Source organism: Tupaia chinensis, unplaced genomic scaffold (assembly GCF_000334495.1).
Source record: "Tupaia chinensis unplaced genomic scaffold, TupChi_1.0 Scaffold000287_1, whole genome shotgun sequence".
NCBI lineage: Eukaryota > Metazoa > Chordata > Mammalia > Scandentia > Tupaiidae > Tupaia > Tupaia belangeri.
The window spans coordinates 1,473,191-1,482,608 of NW_006159771.1; the positions used below are offsets into that span (position 1 = coordinate 1,473,191).

The 9,418-nt window shown below is 61.1% G+C and overlaps 2 protein-coding genes across 4 annotated transcripts in view; both read right to left on the minus strand.

Annotated features, from left to right (window-relative positions):
* Nucleotides 1–3,005, minus strand: part of LOC102500571 (coiled-coil domain-containing protein 74B) — an 8,652-nt gene extending 5,647 nt beyond the window's left edge. The window contains exons 1-2 of the mRNA XM_006150430.1: nucleotides 2,823–3,005; nucleotides 2,255–2,305 (exon numbers count right to left, since the gene is read on the minus strand). Of these exons, the coding sequence (XP_006150492.1) occupies nucleotides 2,255–2,305; nucleotides 2,823–3,005 (234 nt within the window). The remainder of the gene's footprint in view (nucleotides 1–2,254; nucleotides 2,306–2,822) is intronic.
* Nucleotides 2,969–9,418, minus strand: part of SMPD4 (sphingomyelin phosphodiesterase 4) — a 26,213-nt gene continuing 19,763 nt past the window's right edge. For 2 of the 3 annotated variants that reach the window (XM_006150412.2, XM_006150411.2), the window contains 9 exons: nucleotides 8,246–8,391; nucleotides 7,735–7,825; nucleotides 7,282–7,382; nucleotides 6,774–6,937; nucleotides 6,149–6,354; nucleotides 5,423–5,656; nucleotides 4,775–4,906; nucleotides 4,532–4,660; nucleotides 2,969–4,419 (listed from right to left, as the gene is read on the minus strand). In XM_006150412.2, the coding sequence (XP_006150474.1) occupies nucleotides 4,090–4,419; nucleotides 4,532–4,660; nucleotides 4,775–4,906; nucleotides 5,423–5,656; nucleotides 6,149–6,354; nucleotides 6,774–6,937; nucleotides 7,282–7,382; nucleotides 7,735–7,825; nucleotides 8,246–8,391 (1,533 nt within the window). In that variant the 3' untranslated portion in view covers nucleotides 2,969–4,089. The remainder of the gene's footprint in view (nucleotides 4,420–4,531; nucleotides 4,661–4,774; nucleotides 4,907–5,422; nucleotides 5,657–6,148; nucleotides 6,355–6,773; nucleotides 6,938–7,281; nucleotides 7,383–7,734; nucleotides 7,826–8,245; nucleotides 8,392–9,418) is intronic. The other variant, XM_014588576.2, reaches the window with a different exon arrangement.

A 9,418-nucleotide genomic window follows, 5' to 3' on the forward strand; every position in this document is an offset into this window, starting at 1 on the left:
CCGCGCCCGCGCGGCCCCCCCCCCCCCCGCCGCTGCACGCCCGCTCAGTGGCGGGGCTGCCCTGGCCTGGGCGCCGCGTCGCCATGGAAACAGGGCGCGACTGAGCCGGAGGGCGTGGCCTGAACCCCGAGGGGTGTGGCATGAGGCGGGGGCGTGGCCTGGGCAACATTCGGCTCCGGGAGGGAGTACGCCCAGCCTCTAAAGGCTTTGCGGGGAAGGAACTAGCAGTTAGCGTAATGGCTATGTCGCTGGACTCCCACGTAGTCAAACGCGGGTCGTGTCCCAGACCCGGTGGCTTAAACTCACGCCGGGCGCGTGTGCGTGCGTGCCCAAGATCCCGAGAGGAGAATGGAGGAGGGATTGCGACGTGGCCATCCCCCCTGGGGGGTGATTTCTCGCTTTCTATCTGTCTCTGTCTTCTGGCAAGTGCAAGAGCCCTATTGCAAAATCCTCTCTAAAAGGAAAAAAAAAAAAAAGGTTTTGTGGGGCTGGTAGGGGGCGTGGTGGTGAAGGGCCCTGGGGACTCCCACATGACCAACCACAGTTCGAGTCCTGGACCTGGTAGATTGCTTTTTCTCTTTCTCTCACTCAGTCCCTCTGATCTAAATCAAAGTTAAATAATTTAAAAAGTAAAGTAAAATAAAATAAATAAAAGGCTTTGAGGGATCAGCCGGGGTCGTGGGGGTGAAGGCGGTGGATCCCATCAAGCCTGGGAGTGGGTGACAAAAGGAGAAAGGAGAAGGGATTGTTGCATGGACATCCTCAATTTCCCCCTCTCTCCAGCACGTGCCCGATAGCAAAGTAAGGGAGAAAACAAAGGCATTCCATGAGTCATGTCTGTCTTTGCTTGTGCTCTGTTTTTGCTATAGGACATGGGCACTTGCTGGACACAGAGGGAAAGTGAGAAGCCACCCCATGGAGGAACGGCCACAGCAGTCCCTTCTCCTCATCTTCTACTGAGATTTGGGGCGGGCATGCACACATATGCACCCGGCATGTTTTCCAAGCCACCAGGTCTGGGATTCGAACCTCGCTGTTCGTCATGCAGGATCCGGCATTCGCACCAGGAGTGTCTCCCAGGTCTGGAGCTCAAATTGCACACCTGGCCTTGACCTCTGCACTGTGCTGGCTGCCTCTGTCCTTTGAAAACTAAGCAAGAAGGGAACCAGCAGTTAGCGTCATGGCTATGTCGCTGGACTCCCACGTAGTCAACCGCGGTTCATGTCCTGGACCGGGTGGCTTAAAACTCACGCCGGGCGCGTGTGCGTGCGTGCCCAAGATCCCGAGAGGAGAATGGAGGAGAAGGGATTGCGGCGTGACCATCCCCCCTGGGGGGTGATTTCTCGCTGTCTCTCTGTCTCTCTCTGTCTGGTGAGTGCACGCGCCCTACAGTGAAAATCTCTCAAAAAAAAAAAAACTAAGCAAGAATACTTTGCAAAATTTAAAGCTGGGACCAGGTTGTGGCGCAGAGGTAACACAACCGGACCCATGTGGGGAAGTCCTCAGCTCACGCCTGAGCCCCTGCCTGTGTGTGCGGGCTGCTGGACCCTGTGGTGGCGTCTCTTCAGAAAAATAACCAAATCCAGGTTGGAGGAAGGTCACCCTTCCCCAGAGCAGCTGGTACCCAGTGCCCGCTGTCCTGTGTCCTGCCCCATCACCATGCAGGTCCCTGACTTCTGAGCCCTGCCCCTCATGCGATCTTTCCAATCTTTGTCTCCTCCGCTTTTTTTAAAAAATAATTTTATGTATTCATTAATTTATTTTAATTTGACCAGAGAGAAACAGAGAGAAAGAGGAAAAGTGAGAAAGCAAGCCACCAGGTCCAGGACTCGAACCGTGGTCAGCCATGTGGGAGTGTCCAGCACTTCAAGCACACTGCCTATCTTTTTTACGCCCCTTTTTATGCTGCTGTGTCCACCCAACTCTGGACCTTGCTTGCTTTGCACACGGCCCCAGGCAGTGGGATGGGCCACACACTGCTGAGTGTGGGTCGGTGGAGCATTTTGGTTCTGCTCTTAAGGGGTCCTAGAGTGAGTGATGTTAGCAGAGGGGTGTGGGGATGAGCATTTGAAGCTAGGGAGGGGAGAGTGAGGGGGACACTCCAGTCAGCACCTGACCGTCATCTCTGGGTGCACTCAGATCCTTTCTCTGGATTTAGTGAGAGGAGACCCAGGACTTTATGTTGAATTTGTGGAAACGGCACCGTTTTCTCCCCTATCCCCACGTAATTGGCCAAACCAACAGGCTTGCTTACCAAGGAAAGGGAGAACTTCCACGCTGACAGCTGCTCGGGGGTTCCTAGAATCTGTCATGAGGCCAAGCACAGAGGACACTGGGGCTCTGAGACCACAGGGGCAGCAGCACATCCTAGGCTTTTTAAAATTATTTATTTATTCATTCATTCATTTTAATTTGACCAGAGAGAGAGAGAGAGCAAGCCACCAGGTCCAAGACTTGAACCATGGTCGGCCAAGTGGGAGTGTCCAGCACCTTAACCACCACGCCACCTGCTGGTCCCCATCCTAGGCTTTTTATATTAGGCCAGTTCCGGCCTGTCCAGTGGAAGCACCTGCAGGACGCCCACTTTTCTCATCAGAGGAGAATCAGTGCAAGTATTTGCCTTAGTTTTTTTTTTTTCTTTTCTTTTTAGGGAATTAACTTTATCATTATTATTACCTTTTAATTTGACCAGAGAGACAGGGAAAGCAAGCCACCGGGTCCGGGACTTGAACCATAGTTGGCCACGTGGGAGTCCAGCACCTTAACCACCACACCACCTGCTGGCCCCTGCCTTAGGTTTTTGTTGCTGCAAATTAATCTACCATGCTCTGGATGAAGAAGTGAACAAAGCCCAGGTTCGTGGAGACTGCGGCAGGGGACGAGGTACCCAGTAGCTGTTTCTGCAGTGTCCGGGTGACCAGGGACCTCGTGCGGGTGAACTTACTGGACTGAGCCACCGAGTCCCTAGGAAACTCGGAAATGAAAACAGGTTTATTCATATCCATGGTCAGTTACAAGTTTGGTTTGATTTTTGGTCACGGGTTCCCAAAATGCCATTTTTCTTAGTTTATATCAAAACGTAAAACCCAGCATTTACAATTAGGGAAACATTAACCCTTCCTCCACTGCCCCCCACACAGACCAAACGTGGCCCACACAGACCAAACGTGGAGGCCCCCCTACTTCACCATCCGCAGGCTGGAGGAAGGCCTGGGCCCGACCGCGGCCCCCTGACAGGGGACGGGCACTTGGACACGATGACCCCAGCATTATCAAAAGGTCACCGTCTCTGAGCACCCGATTTTATTGCAGGTGAAAATGACACACTGGCCATCTTCGGCTGTCGATCAGGCGGCTGGATGACTCTGGCCCTGCTCTCTGGGGACCAGCGCCTGGTGACAAGGCACGGCAGGGGTGATGGGGCCGGGCCACTCTGGGACACGTGCTCAATGGCTTGGGGGCCAGGGGTGAAGTGCTGTCCTATCAGGCGCCTGTACCCCAAGGTCTTCGAGTCCTCAGGCGGAGCTCCAGGGGCCGGCTGGACCCCTGGAGAACGCCCCTCGCTTTGCTAAAGGTGGCAGTGGATTCGGCTCTCGGGCTGGAATCGGAGGTTTCTCTAGTTCTCAGGGATCTTGGACACTGCTTCTTCCCTGGATCAGAGGCTGAGCGGACGTCCCCTGGGGCAGGGGACACTGCTCACCTTGAGGACAGGCCTGGAGCCTGCTGTGGCACACTGGCTCCAAGATTACATGGCACAGTCCAGAAACAACTGCTGAGGAGAGACCTCTGGAGGTAGCTGAGCCATGGGGCCTGGGGCAGAGGGCGGGCCAGCCGAGCAGGGCCCCAGGCTGGGAGTCGGCGCGAAGCCCCTGGCCCCTTCCTTGCCCAGCCTTGGCCCGTTCCCTCTTCTTGTGTCAGTTTCTTCTAGAAAAGGGTTTCCGCAGCTGCAGAACACCTGGAGGCTCAAGGATGACTGTGCTCCATCCAGCTCGGACGTGGCCTCCCAGGGCCTCTCAGGCCCGTGGACGAGCTGTGTGCAAATCCCGCCATCTGCTCCGGAGACGCGAGACAGCAGCCGCCCCCGCCCGGTCAGGACTGGTGCAGCTTCCCGCGCTCAGTCAGCAGCGTCATGGCCGCGGCGTAGAGGACGTAGCCCAGGACGAGGAGCAGGGCGCAGGGCAGGGGCCCGACGTGGAACAGCGAGGCCATGACAAAGGCCAGCAGGAGCGAGAGCAGCGTGCGGTAGCTGCCCAGGAAGCGCAGGCTAAGCCTGGGGCCCCGGGCCTGGCTGGCCGCCTGCCTCCGCCCCACTGGGCTCAGCAGGTGCCGGCCGGCCAGTGCGGGTTCGGTAAGGTGGTAGCGACAGAAGCTGCCCAGGAAGTCGTTGCGGGAGCACAGGGCTACCATCCGGCCTGCGAACTGAAAGACAGAGGCTTGCATGGGGGCAGACGGCGGAGCACCAGCCTCGCGGCCACCCCACACTACACCACCCGGACTCCCGTTACCGAGGCAGGCCCTCCCTCCCACTCACCCTGCGGTTGATGGCGGACGACAGCTGGAAGAGCACGCGGACCAGGCTGGTGATCTCGTAGCTCCGGATGGGCTGCAGCTCCGAGTCCCCCTGGTACTCGATCTCGAACCTCCGCAGCCCGTTGATGATCTGTTCTCAGGCCATGGGGAGCCAGAAAACACACTTTGGCAAACGGCCCAGGGGAGCCACTCAGCCTGCCAGACTGAGGCGCGGGGTCACGGCTCGCTAGGGAGGGCCCCTTACCTGGTGCCGGCCCAGGGGAGTGAGGATCAGCCCGTCCTCGCCCACGATGCAGTCTGGGAGCTGCCTCTTCCCGTCCTCGTCCTGAGTGGTCCCCGAGGCGAGCGAGAGCTGGGTGAGCTGGGCCTCACTGAGCTGTGGGGACACCTCTGCTTCACCTCTGCTTCACCTCTGCTCCACCTCTGCTCCACCTCTGCTCTACCTCTGCTCCACCTCTGCTCCACCTCTGCTCTACCTCTGCTCTACCTCTGCTCTACGTCTGCTTCACCTCTGCTCCACCTCTGCTCTACCTCTGCTCCACCTCTGCTTTACATCTGCTCCACCTCTGCTTTACCTCTGCTTTACTTCTGCTCCACCTCTGCTTCACCTCTGCTCCACCTCTGCTCCACCTCTGCTTCACCTCTGCTTCACCTCTGCTTTACCTTTGCTTCACCTCTGCTTCAGGCTTGAGGGGGAAGGGGACGGGCCTCCAAGAGTCAACAAGGGGACACAGACGTGGCACTCCTGTTCTGGCCTGTCTCCCACAGCCCAGTCCCTGGGGCAGGACCCTGTGCAGCCAAGGACTGCTGGCATGTGGCTGCCCACAGGTGGGCCCAGGGACTCCTTGGGAAGGCGGCCGCGTGGGCCGTGGGCGAGCCCTGCTGCCCATACCCGGAATATCTGGCGCAGGTACTCCAGGGCCTTCTCCAGGTACTCATCCGTCTTCCGGATGCTGTCCTGCCCCAGGTCGTCTAGGTCATTGGCTGGGGAGGAGCCGTTGGGGTCCACGGGGAAGAAGCCCAGCCACGACAGGAAGGAGCGGCCGGGCGGGCTCTCCACGCACTGGTCGGAGATAGACTTGGCGGTCTGCTTGGCCTGCGTGATGAGCTGAGCGAGGCGCAGGACCTGCGGGGGAGGCAGATGCGTCAGCTGGCTTAGGGGTCGCCCTCGGCACCCAGCCGCCAACGGGCCCAGTGTGTGCTGCCCTGCCAGGATGGCCCCCAGGAGCCCCACTCCTGAGAGGGTGTGTACAGGAGCGAGTGCCCACGGCGCCCACACACAGGGGGCCTTTATGGGCCAGTGGGCGATCTTCCAAACGTGCTGCTCCCACAAAATGCTGCCTTTGTGACCAGAAAAGTGAGACGTCACTAGAGGAAAGGGGGTGCGGTGGGAATGTAGTGGGGTCAGCACCCACCTTCCCCTCTCTTGTTCCAACAGGGTCTTCGCTCTGTGCCCCCCCACCAGGATCAAGGATGCGTGTGCCCAGCAGGAACAGGGAGGCCACGGGACTTGAACCTGGCCCTTCCCATGAGGCCCTGGCCTTCCCTTCCCTTCCTGAAAGGCCAGGTCCCGTAGCTTCAGGGACCCCTTTGGCTGGGCAGTGCCTGACCCACTCACCAGGGTCCGGACCTCGGGTCCAAACATCGGGGTGTACTTGCAGTCCTGGCCCTCCAGGCTGTACACGTGGCTCTTCACCTTGAAGGAGGCGTCGGTGACAGCTGGCGTCCACGGTGACAGGAAGCTGCAGCTGAAGGTAGGAGCAGCGAAGAGTCTGTGCTGGCGGTGGGGGATGACGAGCTCCGGCTCCAGGAGCAGCTGCTCGCCTGGGGGCAGAGACGGGAGTCGCTCCGATGCCCACGCACAGACCCAGAGTACCCGGGGCTGCAGCTGCTCCCAGAGCGCCTCCAGAGGCCCTGCCCAGCGGTGTCTGGCGGGCAGAAGGCCGAAACTGGGGTGGGGCTGGCAGATTAAGGGCCAGCTCCCAACCTCAAAGCCCCAGGGGGGTCGGCAGGAAAGCGAATGCCAGCAGGAAGCCACAGCAGCCAAGGCCCCGGCCAAGCTAAGACAGAAGCATGAAAGGAACCGAGTGGAGTGCCACCTGCCACCGCCAACCGTCACCAGGGAGAACAGCAGGTCTGGAGGGTGTGCAGCCGGGCTCCGCTGTCCCCGCTCTGGGCAATCGGCCGCCCTCGGGGAAGGTGGGGTTCAGCCCCACTCACCCACACCGCGGCAGAGGACTCACCTTTCTGGATCATTTCGGCCAGGTTGGGCTGGGCAAAGACCTTGGCCACTCGGAACACCATGAGTGCGTTCTTTGGGCTGACCAGGTCCGTGCGGAGGGCGCGCTTCAGGAAGCCCACGAACAGCTTGGTGTATACCAGCAGGTTCTCCTGGACAAAGGGCGCCCTGTGGAGCGAGGGGCAGGTCGGGGCTAGTCTCTTTAGGACCCCAGTTTTCCCGCTAGGGGCAGGGCCCTGCTGGCCCACACCCCCAAAATCCCGGCTTCCGGTTCCTCAGGCCAAGATCTCATGAAGGTGTCAGACGGTGGCTGGGAGCTGTGCGCAGGCGGGGAGGAGACGGAGGACTCAGCCCGAGGACAACAGATGCCTTGACAGGGCCAAGGCCACCACGGCAAGTTGGTGATGACAAGGGCGGGATGTGGGGTGACTGAGAGCACCCACTAGAGCCAGGATGGTAAAGAGCAAAGGGAGCTCCAGGAGAGCCCAGGCCCCAGGCGGGCGGGAACTCACCACCTCTCTGACACGCTGCGGGGCTGGGCGTCGCTGCTCTGGGCCTGCTTCTCGGCTGCGTACCTCCACGGCTGCAGGTAGCTCAGCCACATCTCCAGGACCTGGCAGGGACACGCCGGGCTCTGGGCGGGACCCTTCGGCACCTGGGCCTGGCTCCCCAGAGGCAGCTCGGGGGGAAGGCCCAGGCCTCTGCTGTGGGGCTCGGGCTCTGCCAAGATCCGCCTGCACCTGATTGGCTTTGGTGTGATCGGCTCCTCCTGTGTCCCCCCAGGAGTTGCAGGACAGACACAGGCACCCCGACAGTGTTTAACCCTCATACTGGTCCTTCCGAAGCCAGGGTCATGAGTGTTTCCAGGGGGTGAGGTGAGGGACCTGCCAGGGCCCCGTCCTGCGTCTGTGGTGACAGCTGCTACCCTCCCGCATCTGCCCCAGGGCGTGATGAGCGACACTCACGGCTCTGAAGGAGGCGTCCAGGGGCCAGTGGCCGAAGCAGTGCTGCAGGAAGAGGTAGAGCTTCTGCTGGACAAACCTCGGCACGACGGCCCTGTGGGGACGGGGCGGGCCTGCTGTCACTCTCATGGGGCCTCCTTCACCCAGGGGCCTCCATGTGGGTTACTCTGCTGCTGGGGACTGCGGGGCAACCCCTGGAAATAGGACCCATTTTAGCTCCTTTCTGTAGAGCAAAAAGCCGAGGTTCAGAGAGGTCGGGCAATGTCCTGGGGGCAGCATGCAGTGGCTGGGTCAGCACGGCCCTGCACTGCCGGGCCCCGACAGAGGAGGAGCGGGAGGGGCGGAGAGCAGGACGGGCCTCTCTGGCCAGCCTGACTCCACTGAAGGAGGCAGGTCTGGAGGAAAAGGGAGACCCGGGGGAGCGGCTGGGACTGCGGGCCCAGGAGGTGCTGGGGGCCTCCCTCTGTCCCTGGAAAGGTCCCCTGGGGGACACACCTGCCAGGCCTGCACCCACCGTTTGAACTCCTCCAGGGGGCTGGGGGCGTGGGAGTGGGCGGGGGGCGAGGCCTGCTCGGGCCTCAGGCTGCCGGCGAAGGCGTGCAGGTGCTTCAGCAGCAGACGCACCACCAGCACGTGCTCCTCAGTGGGCGTGAGCGACTCCTGCGGTGGACGGGCACGTAAGGGCCAGGGGCCTGAGGCCGAGCGCACCCGCCCCAGATGGCCCCCCTGCTTCCCAGCGGGCCACCCCGCGGCGCGAGGCGCTGAGGCCAGCACACAGCCCCGCCTGGGGGGCTGGCCAGACAAACCACCGCCAAGTGCCTCCGGAGTGGAGCCCTGTGTGCTGCTGCCTGTCCTGGGCCTCACCCCTGGCTACTCGGGGAGCTGGGGACACGGGCACACCAGCATCCAGCCAGAACAGAAGCAGGGTCTCCGCCTGCCTTCTGGGCGTGTACAGACCTTGCTGGCTCCCCCCACCCAGGTTTTCCTCTGGCCACAACCCCCTCATGGACCGGGCCGGACAGGCCTGAGCTGGGAGGAGCCGGGGCTACTGCTTCCTCCACTGTCCATGAACCCGTGTCAGCCAAAACCCCAAGACCAGCACCTGCAAGCTCGTGTGCCTAACTTCCAATTCATAGCGTCAATGTGGGGCCTTGAAGACCACGACCCACGAGGAAAGCCTTCCTGCTGGCTGTGAGGTCTCCCTGGGGCTGCAGGCAGCACCCCGTATCCCCCGTGTCCAGGCAGATCTCTGCTCTCCACCCACCCTGGCACTCAGGGCCCAGCGAGCCTGCACTGCTACCCTGGGGGCGGCAGGCCACACGTGGGCCACTGCTCAGCGCCCAGTCACTCAGGTCTCCTGGCATGCCAATGCTGGTCCAGGCCTGGTGACACGCCCATGGCCAGCGAGTCCAGGATGGAACCGCGGCGTTTGTTCCTGCTCATCTGTAATGCTACGTCTCCGTGCAGCGAGGCCGCCTTGTTTTTGAGGTAAGGAAGGACGAGAGGCGGTGCAAATGCGACAGGACTGGCCAGGGCCCGTGCCGCGATGCCCACCAGGAGCATCCCCTCTCCAGGCCAGCCTGGCCCCGACTGGGACCCTGAGCCACGGCATCAGCCCTTGGTTCCAGACATGGCACACGCAGGACGCCGTGTGCTCTGCCTGTGAGTCAGCCTTGCCTCACCTCGA